The 18,297-nt window shown below is 46.9% G+C and overlaps 1 protein-coding gene across 5 annotated transcripts in view; it reads right to left on the reverse strand.

Moving 5' to 3' along the window:
- Tnrc6c (trinucleotide repeat containing adaptor 6C) overlaps window positions 1–18,297 on the reverse strand; it is a 103,547-nt gene that overhangs the window by 24,612 nt on the left and 60,638 nt on the right. For 4 of the 5 annotated variants that reach the window (XR_013110870.1, XR_013110869.1, XM_034506864.2 and 1 more), the window contains exons 6-11: window positions 10,348–10,560; window positions 9,084–9,250; window positions 6,503–6,583; window positions 3,663–3,720; window positions 1,743–1,885; window positions 120–293 (exon numbers count right to left, since the gene is read on the reverse strand). Coding sequence is in view for 3 of the 5 variants with exons in the window: in XM_034506864.2 (XP_034362755.1) it covers window positions 120–293; window positions 1,743–1,885; window positions 3,663–3,720; window positions 6,503–6,583; window positions 9,084–9,250; window positions 10,348–10,560 (836 nt within the window). In the remaining 2 variants the exon portion in view is untranslated. The remainder of the gene's footprint in view (window positions 1–119; window positions 294–1,742; window positions 1,886–3,662; window positions 3,721–6,502; window positions 6,584–9,083; window positions 9,251–10,347; window positions 10,561–18,297) is intronic. The other variant, XM_076935394.1, reaches the window with a different exon arrangement.

An 18,297-nucleotide genomic window follows, 5' to 3' on the forward strand; every position in this document is an offset into this window, starting at 1 on the left:
TATTTCCTCATATTTTAAGATCAAAGTATCAACTAAAACCAGTATTTTTTCCTGTACCAGGTTAGAAAAGTCAGGAGCAGGAGTGCAGACCACTCCCTGCTCTTTCCCACCAGCCTTACCTGTCTAGAAGAGTTCAAGTTTTGCATGCCCAGCCCTGAGGCAATCCCACCCAGGGCCTGATTGGGGAGTGCACTGTTGGAAAGGGGGAGCTTCAGGCTTGGGGAAGGCAAAAACGGTGAAGTCGTGGGCTCTTCCACGAGGCCGCCATCCTGATTGGAGAAAGAAAGGGTGAGCTGTGTGCGGTGCCCACCAGCACGCAGAGCACCAAACAGTTTCCCACGGAAATAGTGGGGTGGGGGTGGGGTGGATGGATAAAGAATTGAACAATAACGAATGTGTGGATGATGAGGGAATGGAGGACATGGGTAACAGGAAGAGGAGAGAAGAGAGAGAGAGAAAGAGGATTACCATGCTGCTTTGTGAAGCCCCCGACAAGCACACACTTTAGCTTCTAGCACTGCCCCCACTCCACTGCCCTGGCCTGGCTACTGTGGGGAAGGGACAGACACAGCAGCATGTCTAACCTGCAGACACCAAGAGCATAGCTTCCTGGGAGGCCGGCTTCCACCTCCACACAGCACTTGGCTTCCTCAGAGAGCAGCTCCAGGTCTACTAAGGTCACCTAACCGCCAAGCTCTGCAGATCTGGCACCTCACCCGGCAGCAGAGCTGCCAGCAGATTACTGCACACTTTAACGAAGGAGCTCAGAGCCCAATTACACTTCCAGATTCCGCAAATAAAAACAGACAGTGGTTCACAACTGCAATCTCAGAACTCCAGAGGTGGCGGCAGGAAAATAAGGAATGCAAGGCCAGCCAATAATTTGAAATGTCACACAGAGATTTTGTAGTATGAAGTATTCCTGCCCATGCATGCCACAGCTCATCTGTCTGCGTGGGACATGGAGAGACTCCGGGACTACCAAGTCCTGTCAGGGTGTCAAGTGTCAAGGGCCCTTCTGGGAACAGAACTTGGATGGAATCTGGGCTCCAGTGAATGTAAGGCAAGGGCTCTATCAAACTAACATCTCCAGAAGTTCCCTCTTCTTGGAGGCAGGATCTTGTTCATAATATAAGGTGGTCTTGAACTTGAGATTCTTCTGCCTCAGTTTCTTGGGAAGCTGGGATTACAGGCTAGCGCCCCTAAGCCTCACTTTCTTGTCTTTTCTAGACTTGTCTTTTCTTGCTTCGGTTGTATTTTCTGGGTTCAATATTGAAATTGAATTTAATGTGGTGTTTCTCCTTTTGGAGTCATACCACTCTGAAGAAGAGACACCCGCCCCACCTCTGCCTCCCAAGTGCTGGCATTAAAGGCCTGTGCCACGACTGCCCTGCCTACCAGTCCTTTTCTAAGGCTAAACCTGCCATGTATCATCTCCAATCAGAACTGAGTATTTCAAGTGAGACAGAGAAATGTGATGACCTGGCTTACTGCCTAACTGAATAGAAAACTGTCAGGTTCACAGACTAACAAGGAGTCAATTTTCAATTCCTGCACTTCCCACTCCTATGGCACCTGTGTAATGCAACAGTACCTCTGAGTCACACATTCTGACATGTTAGGAAAATTGAGGCAAAAGCCACTTATATGTTCTAACTTTCCATCTGCTTTGCTTTAAGGACACAGCTCAGATAAAGACTTCTTGTTGCAGGCAGAACTAAGACAGCTGCCTAGATCCATACCTTGTCAAGGAAGGTGGGGCGGTCCATGGAAGACTCTTTGGAGATTGGTGGGCGGCAGCCGAGGGGTTTGGTGACCATTCCATTGTAGTCAGTCATTCCCAGTCCACGTTTGTCCATGTCCACCTTCTTTTCCAGCAGAGCACCTAGGGTAAACCGTGGAGAGCAGCTCTGAGAGCGAGCAAGCGAGCAAGCACCTGACAGGAGGTGGTGATGGACCACCCTGCACACCTGTGATTGGACCTGCTCACTCTGCTCCTGGCCACTGTGGCCACACTGTTTCCTGCCAGCCCCTAGGAAGCTCATCATCATCCTCTCTCCAGGACAAACTTCCTCTGCTCCCCGTCTTCCTGTACTTGCTTCCTCCCTTCAAGCCACCATCTCAGGGGCCTTCCCACTGACCTAACCTGAGCTAAACCCCTCCCTCAGGGTCACTGCCTGCTGGGGAAGCTTTTGCCTACTACATCTGGATGTCACTGCTGCCAGTGGACACAGCATGTCGCCGTGGCCAGTGGACTCAGCATGCTTTGTAATTTTACATGAACATTCCACCGTCTGTCCCACCATTCATGGATCTGCATTCATGCACTGTAGCAAGCTCATGGTCACTCGTGGACCCCTGTAGGTTGGAGGAAACCTGACTTTGCTGGTAAGTGTCCAGTTCAGGTCACACAAGGGAGTGCTCTGTACTCTTACTGGACCTTATGTTGAAGAGTGTCTGTGGTGCATGTCTGCTACACGCTTCAGAGCTGTGTGTTTTCTGCTCACCGTGGTGCTCTGTGTGTTCCTAATGCACGGAAGCTAGCTGTGCCTTGCAGAGAACTGCATGTGCCAGGCCATTCTCTGTCAGGCAGGAGCCACAGCACTGTGGCTTCTTAGCTGGGTGCTAACAGATTCCAGCAGAGACATCAAGGAGAAGGAACTTCCCTGGTGAGGCTCCTCAGGAGGCGCTGAGGTTGGCATCCACAGCATGCCTGGAGCTACCGACAGGTCAACAACAGTTCTGTGTACTGAACTGGCAGTGTGGCTCAGCAGTAGAGGCACTTACTATTCGAGCCTGCTGACCTGAGTTTGATCCCCAGAAGCCAAGGAAAAGCTGTAGAGAACTGACTCCACAGAAGTTGTTCTCTGACCCTAACACATGTACTACACACACTTCACACACACACACAGACCACTGCATGTGTGCCCACACACTTCACATACATAGACCACTGCATGTGCTCCCACACACTTCACACACATAGAGCACACACACATAGACCACTGCATGCGTGCCTACATACTTCACACAGAGCACACACACACAGACCACTGCATGTGTGCCCCCACACTTCACACGCATAGATAACAGCATGTGTGCCTCCACACATTTCACACATAGAGCACACACACAGACCATTGCATGTGTGCCCGCACACACTTCACACACATGTACCACAGCACGGGTGCCCCCACACACTTCACACACATGTACCACAGCACGGGTGCCCACACACACTTCACATACATGTACCACAGCACAGGTGCCCACACACGTCATGCATATACACCATAAAATATGTATAATGGACAGTACAGCTGGCAGTCTGGGTAAAAAAAAATTACAACCATATTACCCAGGGTCAGGAGACCTTATATCTTGATTAACTCACATTTTATTATAAAAACATATTAAATAAGGTATTCCAAAACACTAATATACATAAAATAAGGGTCTGTGTGGCTAACAGGCTTGTGGGAGCCTTCTTGGGGTTATCCAAGAGAGGCCCTTGCCATGACTGAGGTGTTCTGTGCCTGTTCTTCCCCTGAGCCTGGATCTGTCTACCCAGCTCTTCAGATCTAACGATGACTATCAACAAATAGTTCTACAGAGCAAGACTTCCCACGAGGCACCTGGAACAGATGCCCTGTCACACTTACTCATGGCCTGGTCAAGGTTCATACTGTTGCTTTTCAAGGCCTCTTCAGCTGGCTCTCTCTGGGGAGGAGAAGCAGAACTCTTATTAGCAGTGCACACAGACGACCAGAGTAACTCTTGAACACCTTAGCACTCAAGCGGAGGAGTGGCAACCAGCATTAGGTTTTGGAATTGGAAATGTTCTCTCTTGTTAAGGTCAGAAACAGTGTCTTTTTCATTCTTAAAGACAGGTGTGGTGGTGCACCTGTATGTACACTCTGCCTCCTGAGTGCTATAGAGATGACGTCTTGTAATAGAAAACACTTGTAGCTAAAACTAATTGTACTGAGTCTAGAATGGAGAGTTAAGAACTTACATTTAGCTGGACATTGCAGCTCACACCTTTAATCTCAACAGACAGATCTCTATTTGAGGCATTTGAGGCCAGTCTGGCCTACACAGTGAGATCTTGTCTCAAAAACAAAGAAAGAAAATTTGTATTTAACATCAGAAATAAAAAATATGAGATTTGGGGGCTGGAGAGATGGCTCAGCGGTTAAGAACATGGACTGCTCTTCCAGAGGTCCCGAGTTCAACTCCCAGCACCCACATAGTGGCTCACAACCATCTGTAATGGGATCCGATGCCCTCTTCTGGTGTGTCTGAAGAGAGTGCAGTCATTGACACACATACATATAAGTTAGTATATCAGTCTTTAAGCAGTGGGTTGTAGGAAGCTTGCAAGCATGCCTACACTTGTCTCTGCACTGTACTAAACAGTGACAACTCTGCATAACTGCAGAGCTCTGGGCTCTTCACATGCAGGTACCTGTTTTATCTGTCACTCTGGATGCCAGGAGGTACGTGGCATCAACCTTTTGTATGTCATCAACACTAGTCTCTATCACCCAAACTTTTGGCCAAGAAACAAAAAAGGAATCAGATCAGATTCATGCTGGTCTTTTTATCAGAACTGTCTTTTTATCAGAACAGACTAATTCCTGAAGAAAATCAAAGTTGTCTGGTCGAGGCTGGAGAGATGGCTCAACAGCTAGCATCACATGCAAAGGACCATAATTCAGTTCCCAGCACCATACTTGGTGGCTCACCAATGCCTCTAACAACTGCAGTTCCAAGAGATCCGATACTCTTTTTTTTTTTTTTTCTGGCCTCTGCAGGAACTATACTCATACATACAAACTCGTACTCAGGAACACAGAGAGACATATGAAGAGTACTGGATGCTCTTTCAGGGGACCTGGGTTACAGTCCTAGCCCCCACAAGGTTGCTCACAAAAGTCTGTAATTCTAGCTGTAGGAGATCCAATGCCTTCCTCTGGATCCCAAAGGCAGCAGGTCCACATGCAGGATACAGGCATAAAGCAGACAAAATACCACATGCACGAACAAATTAATGAATTGAAATATAAAAATAAGGGCTGGAGATATGGCTCAGAGGTTGAGAGCTTACTGCTCTTACACAGGACTCTGGTTCAGTTCCTAACACCCACAAGGTGGCTCACAATCACCAGTAACTCTAGTTCCAGGGGATCCCACATCCACTTCTAGTCTTTATAGGTTCACAATTGCAGACAGGCTCACATACATGTACACAAATTAAAGAATGATTTAAATGTTTGAAACAAATCTTAAACAAACAAAAAAGAAAACCAAAATTGCTGGGGCTGGGGAGAGGCACACTGGAATACCCATGGGGCTGGGGAGGGGCATGCTGGGATACCCATGGAGCTGGGGAGAGGCACACTGGGATGCCCAAGAGACTGGGGAGGGCACATTGTGATATCCATGGGGCTGGGGAGGGGCACACTGGGATGCCCATGGGGCTGGGGAGGGGCACACTGGGATACCCATGGGGCTGGGGAGGGGCACACTGGGATGCCCATGGGACTGGGGAGGGGCACACTGGGATGCCCATGGGGCTGGGGAGGGGCATACTGGGATGCCCATGGGGCTGGGGAGGGGCACACTGGGATGCCCATGGGGCTGGGGAGGGGCACACTGGGATACCCATGGGGCTGGGGAGGGGCACACTGGGATGCCCATGGGGCTGGGGAGGGGCACACTGGAATACCCATGGGGCTGGGGAGGGGCACACTGGGATGTCCATGGGGCTGGGGAGGGGCATACTGGGATGTCCATGGGACTGGGGAGGGGCACACCGGGATGCCCATGGGGCTGGGGGGCATGCTGGGATATCCATTACAATATTTTCTGGATGGTTTAGAGAGAGGCTGTTTCATAGGGCAGTGGCCTGTTCATTTATGTACCATCAGTATAAGGCCCAAGGCCATTCTGGACTCCTCTCAGGTACATGTACAGTGACTGAATGACAGATGCACACTGGGACAAGGACTTGGCAGGAAGCCATGAAGGGCTTGCATGTGGAACATGGGCACTAGCCTGTTCTCTGTCCCACTGTCACCTGACCTAAGCACTGGGAAGACTGAGGTGCGTCTTTGGGACACAGGAATAAGGCTACTTGTTAGATTGCCATGGGGAGGTTGATGCCTAATTGTACTCAGCTTCTTGCTGTGTCTCTTCACTTACTACATAAGGAATGAAACTTACTTGTAATTATAAATCACAGAAAATATGAAACTGTCTAAGTCTATGGAAATTTAAAAAAAAACATATATTGTCTTTTATTTAGGAAGAGGCATTCTTTAGGGAAACTGAGTAATTCTTTGTTTATGGCCCAGGCCAAAGGGAACTCAACAAATAATTAGATAGTGACATCATCTATAGAGCCTCTGAGCCTCAACACACACAAGAGACTGGCTAGGGAATGCTTTCAGGCTGTCCACTGGAGTCATGGGGCAGGAGCATCAAGGGTGTCAGTTACCGGGAAGCCCATGTCTGTGAGTTGTTTGATCAGCCGGCTCATGATCCAGGCCTCATCCTGTTTGCCAGGCGTCTTCATGCCCTGGAACAGAGTGGGCAAAGGAAAAGGCCAAGAGTTACTTTTAATGTGTTACAGAAATGGGTGACAACACCTGGGTGGTGGCAGCACAAGTCTTTAACCCAGCACGTGGGAGATAGAGGCAGGCAAATCTCTCGAGTTCGAGGCCAGCCTGGTTAATACTCGTTAATAGAGCAAGATCCAAGACAGCCAGGGCTACACAGAGAATCTTTGTTTCAAAACAAAACAAAACTAAACTAAACAAACAAAAAACCAAAACCAAACCAAACCAAACCAAAACCCAACCCAATAATAAAAGTGGGTGACTGCCCAAACTCAGTGACTGCAGCCACAGAATTTGTGAGTTAACACTCAACTATGCTGTTCCAGAGCCGACATCATCTTGTAGTTAACACTGTGGGAAACTACAGGGTGCATCTCAAGGCTGGTTATGTCTGTCGTTGATGGATTAACAAAGAGCAGGGGAATGACTTCTCCTCTTATAAATGCACTTGTCTGATCACAATGTACACTATTCCCACTGGTCACAGGAACGCCTTGGAAGCTCTCAGCACTGTCAAGTTTCCTAAACATTTCACAGTTTTTACCTTCATATACCATTTATTCTCAACAAGGACAAAGTGAGGAGCTCTTGGGAAAGAGCCACATAAGAGGGAAACAGCCTGCTGATCTTAACCACGTATCTTCATCCACAGTTTGGCCCTCGTTCAGGTGAAAGGAAAGGAACAAGAGAGAATGTTAAAGGAGACGGGGAGAGAGGCCGACCACAGAGAAAGGGCAGCCCAGGGGCTGGGCAAAGGCAGCCTGAAAACCAGGTACACAAGGTGGAATGGTGTCTACATATTCTCCCTAACAGTCAACAAAACCAAACTAAAACTCACCCCTCTTACAAAGCATCTGCTGCAATGTGTTTGCTTTCCCCGTTCCCACATCCTTTCCTTCTATGTTTTCTTTCCTCTCTGCCTTTTGAGACAGGGTTCTCATGTAGAACAGGCTGACTTTAAACTTGCTTTGTGGCTGTGGGTGACCTTGACCTACTGATCCTCCTTGTCTTCGGTAACCAAGTACTGGGGTTACAGGTGTGCACCACCACCCTCTTCCACCTCAAGCCTCTACAGCTCCCCAGCAGAGCACTGGGTGCTGGAGCAGCTGGGAGGAATTCTGACCCCTGGCAGGCAGCTCACCTGGACAGCCAAACCCTATTACTGCAATCTACTATTTTAGGATTTCTGGTCCTATGGCAACTGGATTACCTAGCCCCACCATAAAACAACTTCTTCTCATCTTGTCTGTAATAATTTCTATTCCTCATCAACAGACAGGCTGATTTCAAATTTTGGGTTCTGTCTTCTGCTTAATGAATGATTTTTAATAGCACTTTCTTAAATAGCAATAAATTCATAATTCTAAATTACAAAAGAAATAAAGTAAAAAGTCCTCAATACTATCTCATCTGTATAGACCCTGATCTCTTCCAAGAAGTCTGTCTTTGAAGATTATTATCTATATTTCCAGAGCACAGGTTTGGAACACCATATAGAAGCTGTTACATGTATCCACACAGCTATGTCTCCCTTTCACCTTCCTACAAACTGTGCTGGTATTTTTTTTTTTTGTACTTGCCCTTTCTCATTTGTTGATGTTTCCACTAAGTATACAAGGCAAGTGTCTGGCTGCTCATGCGTGCATGTGCAGATGGATTCTAACCGGCTGCTGTACTAAAGTGTATTCATTCTCATGTTTGATGACAACGATGTCCCAAAAGAACTATAAATGTGCGTGGCCAACGGCAGTGCTGCGTCCATTCGTGGTGACACTAGCGTACAATGCTAGCAAGGTGCCAGGGAGACCCGATGGCCACCCCAACTCACAGAGCAGCAGAAGTCCAGAAGCTGACTAATCACTCCTAGTGGCTGGGCTTCTCTGTCCTCCCTGCCAAAGCGGGCCAGTGAGTGAGTAAGTGCACGAGTGGGCTGCTCCAGGCTGCGGGCATCGCACATTGGCCGTGCACATTTCACCAGTTCGACATTCTCTGTTCATTTCCTACTGGATACTGGATACATCGGGAGATGAACTTTCCTATGATGTAAATGACATCCCTTCCCTCTATTCTCCTTTCGGGTCTTTTGGCTTTAGTTCGGATGTTCCCTGTTATGTGGAGGTTTAATGGTTTTTGTTGCAGTCCAAAAAAGAACTTACCGGAAAAGACAAACTTCTATTAATATGAAAATAGCTTTTTGTTTTTCTCAAGGCAGGGTTTCTCTGTGTAGACCTTACTGTCCTAAAACTATGTACACCAGGCTGCCCTTGAATTCACAAAGATCAGCCTGCCCTTGTCTCCCGAGTATTGGGATTAACAGCATGCACCACTACACCCAGCCATGAAAATAGTTTTGATCTTGCCAATGTACAAGACTACCTAGAGGGAGTTCTGTCTTCCCAGCAATCACTAGACCCACCTAGACTGCAGGACAGGCCTCCCGGCCTCCCGAGCAGCACCTACCTTCTGAAGTCCTTTTTTTGAGGCATTGCCCCAGGAGCTGCAGGATGAGCTGCTTTCTTGCGAGGCAGCATTGTTCCACATGTCCCCGTCCTCATCCTCCCACTGGCTGGCACCCAGGCTCATTTCGTCCGCACCACTGCCCCAGCCTTCTTGCATAGATTTGGAAGCTGGAAGAGAGCAGTGAGGAGCTTGTCACTCGCCTGTCCTGAGACGAAACCTGTGCACCAGAACACATGGGAGCGGGGAAGCAGGAGCTAGTGTTCTTTAATCTATTTCTTTTCTCTCAGTACAGGATGTCTACGTAGTGTCTTCCTTTGTAACTCCAGCTGTACTGATCCAAGCTTCCTCAGCCAACTCTACCCTCCCTCTGGACACACAGGCATTCTAAAACCAAGTCCCAGACTACAGGGGAGGTAGCAGTCTGTTCACAGATGAAAATGCAGACTAAAATGTGGACTCCTGAAAAATGCCACTGTCTTTCTTTTAGGTCTTAGCTTCACCTTTAATCCCAGCTCTTGGGAGGCAGAGGCAGGAGGATCTCTGTGAGTTTGAGACCAACTCAATCTACAAAGTTCCAGACTAGCTAGGGCTACACAGTGAGACTCTATCTTAAATCAGTCGACCAACCTAGGGCACACATCTAAGGACAAGCAAAGAAAACCGAACAATTCTGTAGCCATGGAAATAGTTATCTATTCATGGTCTTTTCCAAGACAGGGATGTAACCCAGGGCCTTGCAACATGCCAAGCAAGACCTCTACCAGGACAGCCAGGGCTACACAGAGAAATCCTGCCTCAAAAACCAAAGATATGCTCTAAAATTCAGTGAAAAAAACTTGATAAATAGAACCTTCAGGCCCCAATTTATTTCGTGTGTATGACGTAAATTGTGTGTGTGGTACAGGCATATAAATCTATAAATTCATAACCCATGTGTGCACATGAAGGGCAAAGGAATGTATCAGGTGGTGTCTTCTTCTATCACTTTCACCTTATTCCCTTAAGACATGATCCCCAACAAATGAAGCTAGCCAATTTGGCTATGCTAGCTGGCTGGGGAGCTCCCAGGATGCACCTGTCTGGGCCCTCCAATGCTGGGGTTGCAGGCACATGGAGCCATGCCTGGCTTCTTATATAGGTGCTGGAGATTTGAACCCAGGTCCTTATACTTGCACAGCAAATAATCTTACTTACTGATCTACTTCCCCAGCCCTATGAACCACATCTTAAGTGCTAGGTCCAGGCATGTTGGATGCTGGCTTACCTGGTTTGCACAGGGCTGGGGCAGCAGCAGGACCGCTGGCTCTTCCAAATGGCACCACTGGCTCAGCAGGATGATCCCATCCACTGCCACTGCTGGGAGGCTTCCCCCACGCTGCTGTGCCGTTGTCAACCAGGGTAGAAGGGGAAGATGGCTCTCCCCAGGAGTTCTCGGCCTTGGAGTGAACATTGGGCATCTCTCCCCAGCCGGATGAAACTGGGAAAGGGGGAGAGTGCGAGTGAACTGGAGAAGTCAAGCTGTGTGGTCCTCATCCCCCTGCACTTCCAAGGAGCCCTGCCTCTGCTGTCAGTGACAAGGACAGTGCCAAGAGCTGCAAACTCCACAGGGTGCATCAGCTCAGAGGCCTGAGGAGACAGCACAGGGTGCCGGCAGCTCCAAATTATTTGGTCTCAATATGAATATTATCTCAATTGTGAAATTTGTTAATTTTCTTACTAATGATAGTATGGAACTGGTTCCCATAACACTATCCTAATAAAATGTAGTAATCCTGATTAATGAAAAAAGGACATGTAGCTATGAATCATTTTAAATTTCAAGCTCTCTGTTGAGCAAGTTTAAGCAAATTGTTAACAATAACTGGTAAGTTATCCCAATCAGTTACAGTACTATCAGTAATTACACAGAAAGCAGTAACCAAACTGAAAAGCAGTTTTTCAAACTTCTGGGGCAATTAAATGAAGATCCCCACAGCTGGTCATGTGTTACTGTGACCATCAGCAGAAAAGTGCAAGTCAGCAGCTGAGAGCAGGCTCATGATTCTCCTGATCCTCCATGGTCATGTCTCTCAAGGTCAGATTACAAGATACTAACAGAACAATTAAGTACGTTAAAACAGTCAGACCATAGTAAGTAGTTAATCCATTTTTTTTTTGTAGAAAGTTTTGGTTTCTGTTAAGAATCAATAGAAAATCCTCTGTATGTAGCAGAGGATTCACTAGCTTCACATCTCAAACCTTTGGGGAGAAGTGGAAGAACCACCCAGCAAACTGTCTTCCTGGGCCAAGCTCATCTCTGGGAAGACTCACAAAGACCCAGCCAGGGTCTAGTCTCTAGAAGAGATGTGACAAACTGAAATATACTAAGTAATTCTGGTACAAAGCAAGCATTTTCAGCTTATAGACACTAGTTTTAAACACACAGCATTAAAATAACGCCCAATGCTTAAGTGCTGTTGCTAGAGCAAACATCTTTTGGTATAAAGGTTGGATGGGTCAGGTTGACCAAGCTTTATTTACATTTAGAACATTGCTGGGACTGAGGATGAAGCTGAGTGGGAGAGCACACAATACCCATGAGACCCTGCTTCACCCCACGCACCGGTGCCCACCTGACCAACCAAGCAACAAAACCCAAGCAAACAAGTATTTTTAAATACTATCTTGGTTTTTTTGTTTGTTTTGTTTTGCCAAAAGTTTTCCTTTTGTGTGTGTGTATTCACTTTATAGGATTTCAGGGGACCACACTGGATTTCCAACTTCTACCCACTTATTTCTCAGTGAAGACCCTGCAGTGGAAGTCTGTGTATGAGTTCATAGGCTTTCATATTTAGGCACCCTTCTCAATTCTGTAGCAGATCCACTAATCCCCATGGCCCTACAAAATACAGGAAAGCAAAATCCCCCTCCCTGCCCATAGCTATAAAATGTACAAATCACTCAGACCTCTCTTCTGCTAAAAACTATTGCAAAGTTGCTGAAAATGGGCTCCCTCTGGCTGGAGGCTGGAGGCTGGAGGCTGGAGGCTGGAGGCTGGAGGCTAATTTTTAGAGTCCCTGGTGTCAAAACAGCAGAGTCGTCACAGCTTCTTGCTGATTCACACAGAAGAGGAGGGAATTTCCTAGGATGGAGGTCTTGAGGCAGGACACTGTTCTCTAACTTTTGCTTCTCTTAAGACTAAGAGGCCAGCAACCACCGATGTAGGCAGAAGTCAAGCTTTCCCAAGCTTCTGTGTAGTGAATGGGACATGGCTTGCCTGCAGTTAACTCACATAAGCTCAGTCTAGAAAACCTTCCAAGATTTGTGTCTGGAAAGCAAGCTTTGGAACGAGGAGCAGTGGACCCAAATGCAAAGTCAGCCTTTCCAGACCACAGGCCCCTAGTGAGCAGCTTCAAACCTGTCTCAGCTGCCTCAGGTAGGATGCAGAAGGACGCTTGAATCTGCTTCTCGAGAGCAATCTTCCCTTGTTCAGACTTCAAGACTCTAACGTGGAGCTACTATCCTACATTGGTACATTGTCTACAGGCTCCAGAATGTGACAGACTGAGACTTCACTTACTGTTGGACAACAGCAGAGTCTCCACGAGCCAACAGGAGGTGGGAAGGCCGCTGACCTTGCTTGGATCAGCTCTGTGCTGTCCTCTGCACACATCTTTCCCCAACACCAACCCTCTAAAAATGGTCAGAGCATCTAGGTGAAACGACAATGCTCAGGGATGAAAAAAACAAAACAAAACAAAACAAAAACAAAAACAACAACAACAACAATAAAAACCAGCCAGGCAAGAGAGTCACTGCAGGTTTGAGGCCAGCCTGTGCAGAAATCAGAAACCCACCCCTCTAGCAACACAACAAAACCTAATCCAATCCAAATCCCACAGTAGCACTTTTGAGACCCAGCTATCACTGAAGACACTACCCTGAACAGTACTGCTCTTGTGTTTCATTACTATTCACTGCTTCCTGTGTGCCTGCGAGCCAATCAAGTGTTAGGGAGTACCCATCTCCAAGTACACTAGATCATCAGGCTGCCTGGCGTTCTTCACAATCTGCTTTAACCCCTTAGAAACTAGTAACTTCTGACTTTACTCTTTCTTGTTCTCAGTCATTTTCCATTAGAGGTCAAGATAGCAGCTTGTTTGCATGATGATGTAACAGCTTCAGGTTCTGCCAGAATAAGCAACTAGGAGGAAACACTGTGAAGTGCAGTATAGAGCTTGACTTTGTATCCTGTGTTAGCACAGCCTGTGAGCACTCCACAAGCAGTTGGGAGTCTGATAAAATGACAGGTACAGGGACATTTCTTCAGGCTATCACCACTGTTCTAACCACAAAGTGAAGCTGGGTCAGGTCCACACAAGCCAGTTAGCCAAACTACAAAGAATTTCCTAACAGACATGGGTTTTACATAAGCTCCTGGAAACTCAGTATCAATAGAACAGGGCAAAACTATCTTGTAGCATTTACCCCTGTAAGATTATGTTCATGAAGAAGCTCTATTTTCTGACATAAACAGAAATTACATAAAACCAGCACAGGTCAAAAGAAAAGCAGAATCCCTACAAAATACCAAGTTTATTAACAACAAAACCCTGGTCAAACACTAAAAGTGATGAATGCTTTTGCTGGAACAAAGGATCTGAGGAGAGCCATGAAAAGCCTATGCCTGTGCTTCAGCCTGTCTGATACAGCTTGGCAGCTGCTGTGGCTATCACCCAGCAGTCTGTGTGGAATCCTGCTTGCTACTTCTCTGGGGTCAAATGACAGCTTCACTTAAGAAGCTTGCAAAAACACAGGCTCTGGTTACTTGCAATTCTGGGGTAGCCCGCTTTAGGTCTGAGATAGGCAATATAGAGCAAAGTGTGGCCACTCTGTCCCCGTGGGAGAGGAGAGATTGACTCTGTAAGAAAAACACATGACACCATCACTTGCTAAACCATACACCGAACTTGACAGTTTCTAGGCAGGGGCTGACCAGATAGGAAAAAACATTTTGTTTTTGTTAATGGTATGTAAATTCACAGAAGCTTCTATGATACTGCTATACCTTTAAGAATATGTAAGAAGCTGGAAGGGGACACAGGGACTGGGAAGCCAGGTTTTGCATTTGGTAGTCATGTGTGCTTTCATAAAATATAGTTACACAGTGAGCTCTTATAATCCCAGTACTGCAAAGACAGGAAGGTCCAATCTAGTCAAACCTGTAAGCTCCAGTCCCATGTCACCACCTCTCTTAGGTGTTCTTTAGGATGACACCTGAGTTTGCCCTCCAGCCTCCATACAAATGTACACACATTTACACGCAACTGAATGCACACATGTGCATATATGGTGGGACTAATCATGCTATGGTGGCCATGGTGGTACCCCCTCTTTTCTGAGACAGGGTCTCACTATGTAACTCTGGCTGTCCTGGAGCTTGCTATGTGGACCAGGTTGGCTCCAAAGTCTGAGATTCTCCTGCCTCTACCTCCTGAGCCCTGGGATTAAAGCCATGAGGCACCACCCCCAGCTTGTGGTGGCCATTTTTAATTACTAAATCTTCTCAAGGTACTTTCCATTTTTATCACATACAGATCACAATGCAGAGACCTAGTACTGGCCTTTCTTCTGCTACACTGTATTATTGTTTTTGACCAGTTTCTCACATGTAGCTCTGGCTGGCCTAAAATTTACTACTTAGTCCAGGGTGGCTTCAAACTTCTGATGTTTCTGCCTTTGCCCCCTGAGGGCTGAGATTACAAGCATGTGCATTATACCATACATTCCATACACTACGTTTTAATTTTCAAATTCTGCTTCCTCTGGCTTTCTTAGACCTCACTATACAAATCAGGTTGGCCTTGAACTCACAGAAATCTACCTGCCTCTGCCTCTTGAGTACTGGGATTAAAGGTACACACCACTATGCCTATCTTTATTCCCCCCCCCCCCATCAGTTACCTTTCCTCCTCATTTTCTTCATTCTTTCAAATCCTTGAGATTGGAGTGCTTAGCTACAGTCATTCCTTAGTTACAAAACCAGAAACTGGGACCAAGAGGTGGCTCAGCAGGTAAGAGCTCCTGCAGTTCTTCCAGAGGGCCTGAGCTCACTTCCCAGAACCCATGCCAAGCACCTTAAAACTGGGCTGTAACTTCTTCAAAGGATCCAATGTTTCTGGTTGTAGAGGGCACTTGTACGCATGTGAGCACATTCCTATACGTGAACATATACCTATACACAATCAAACCAGGAACTGGATGTTCACATGCTAAAGCAGTAGCCAGTTAATATAATTATGTTCAGTAGAAAAAACTGGGCCAGAACTTCTGGCTAGTGTAAAAAGTCCCAGTGCTGGGGCCCTCTAGACTGGTGCAAGTGTGAACCTGGGAGTGGAGCCCTTCATTCACTCTAGTGGAATGCTGCCACATGATGCCATTGTGTCCTACCTTTAAGGCTTCTAACAGAATTCTGGCTTTTTTACTAAAAATATTGATTCACAAAAAAAAAAAAAAATATGTTCCAACTGGAACATCTGTGGGTCTGGGTACAATCTGTAACTCAGAACTTTTATCCAGGGACAAAGAGGTGCAGACAGGCCGGGCGGTGGTGGCGCACGACTTTAATCCCAGCACTTGGGAGGCAGAGGCAGGCGGATTTCTAAGTTCAAGGCCAGCCTGGTCTACAGAGTGAGTTCCAGGATAGCCAGGACTACACAGAGAAACCCTGTCTCGAAAAAAAAACAAACAAAAAAAAACACCCAAAAAAAAAAAAACAAAACAAAACAAAAACAAAAAAAAAAAAACAAAAAAAAAAAAAAAAAAAAAAACCAAAAAAAAAAAGAGGTGCAGACAGATCCATCCAGAATTTCTATGCAGCAAGTGATACTAGAGGGTGCAGTGCTCTGGACAGCTTGTGTTGGGTAGGGACAGGCAAATGCACATAGAAGGGACGCTCCTCCTGCCCCAGCTGCTGAATCTTATAATCAGAGCCCAGGAGCTGTTCAATGCCCAGGCTTGACCCTTAACCATGCATGGCCTCCCTGGGCTCTCTCTTGTCATCCTGTCACCTAGACTTCACCTGGTCTGGCTCCCTTACTGGCCTGTAGGCCCCACATAGGCTAAATGACAACCATTTTATTCAATGGGCATGTCACTGCTCAGCAGCCCTCTGGCACAGTCAGACTTCGTATCTCTGCTCTCAAACCTTCTTTTCCCTCATGGCAAGTGTTGGTGCCCTTAAGCCCTTGGCCACTAAGATGGCCTGGCTGGGTACTTGTCCTTTATCTCATCTACAGGTGGAATGTGGGTTACTTACCTGATAAACAGAGGAGCCTTTCCATTACAGCTGTGCTTTCTACATGGCCCTTTTTTATTAGCTTTTAAGTATGTCCAGTTCTGCTACTTGAAGCATTCTCTTTGTGGGGCTAGAAATTGAACCCCAGGGCCTTCAGCATGCTAACAAAGTGCTTGCTCACCAAGCTGTAGCTCAGTGCACTTAACCTTTCTAGCCTCTAAGTAATTTTTTGTTGACTATAATTAGTCAGTTACTTTCCCACAGTGGTCTCCTCAGCGAACTCTCTGCTGAGATCTCAACTTTCATGCACATCCCCTACCACCAGAATCGTGTGCCCCAACTCTGCTGAGCCACTTGTTTGCTTGCCTAGGCACTGCTCCTTTTAAGTGCCCCCTCCTTGACTCTGCAGCTATTCCCCCAGACTGTCATCACAGGCTTCCCTGTGCAGATGTTTTTGAGTCAGAATGACCAGTTTAAAGCCTAAACTTTCAAACTCTGCTCAGAACTGTTTCATGGTTCATGGGGCCTCTAGACACTGTCCAGATGCCTACAGAGGCCTCGTCTGCCCTGGGCCTCTCTGCAGGTTGCTCATCGCTGGAAGACCTTCTTTATGATGTCCAACTATTCAAGAATCCCTACCTGCTCTTCCCATTTGTCCCCTGCATCCATCATGGAATGGGAACAGAGGAGACCAAGGGCTTGTAACTGTTTCTGGTAAAGGTATGGAGCATGGCTGCTGCTGACTGTTCACTCAGCTTTTGTTCACAAGTCTGATTGGCCAGGATAGTGTTTTGAGCCAACATCTTTATATTTGTTTAAAAAAAAAAATTACAATTTCTTATTTTTGAGAAGCTAGGACTAGTGGAAGTCAGAGAAGAACTGGTAGGCGTTGGTTCTCCCCCTCCACTATGTAGGCCCCAGGCACCAAATGCGTGCCAAGGCTTGGAGACGTGCATCTTTATGCATCTGTTGAGCCATCTCGAGGCCACAGAAGCCAATTTACATGTGGCAGTCAACCAGCACTCAGCACCTACTCTAACAGCCTCTGAGCCTCTACCAAGGCCACTAGTGGAAGTAACACTCTCTTGTACACTGGGCTCAGGATGACTATGAAGAAGCCTTAAGGTGTCTAGGTGGGAAGACTTCCTCCTCTTGCCTTTTATGGTACATTTAAACTCAGAAGAATCCTGGGGAGCTGGGTCAGCAGGTAAAGTGGCTGCCATACAAATGAGATGACTATCCTTTAGGCTTTCCTGCAATCCCAGTGCTCAGGAGCTGCAGGAGGGACCCATGGAACCAGCTATCTAGGTGGATTACCTGAATCTCAGTACACAAGGTGGAACGCGACTAAAGACACCTGATATCAACCTCTGACTTCTACAAGTAGTAACATAAGTTAGTGTACACCTGCTCACTCTCATGTCCACATACATGTGAACATGCATAGACAAATAAGGACACTACACATATACCCCCAAAACTCTTTAAAAAAAAACTACCCCCCAAAACCACAAAACAGGAAGAAAATGCTAAAACTGTGAGCAGGGATGGCTCTACCCCTGGGACTCCGTGACACACATGGAGGAGCAGCCCTCAGGACGGGGCAGCTTTACCAGGAAGCAACCAGACTTTAAACCTGATCCTAGAGGCACATGTGAGAGTCTCAGAGTGCAGCTCTGTGATAAGGGCTGCAGCCTCCGCTCAATGCAAAACATGGCACACATTTACAGCAGGGACATCAGCTCTGGCACAGCATCCCCAAGCTCAGTGCTTCCCAAACCCACCAGAAAGCATAACTGCAGGAAACTGCCATCATGTAAGGAGAGCTCCTGCCAATGGGCACACAGACAGTGAACTCAGTCACTGCTCAAGTTCTGCACTACCGCCTTAAGCATAGAGTTCTAAGTGCTACTACACAGACAAGGCTGGTTCGGGGGC

Source organism: Arvicanthis niloticus, chromosome 6 (genome assembly GCF_011762505.2).
Source record: "Arvicanthis niloticus isolate mArvNil1 chromosome 6, mArvNil1.pat.X, whole genome shotgun sequence".
Taxonomy (NCBI): domain Eukaryota; kingdom Metazoa; phylum Chordata; class Mammalia; order Rodentia; family Muridae; genus Arvicanthis; species Arvicanthis niloticus.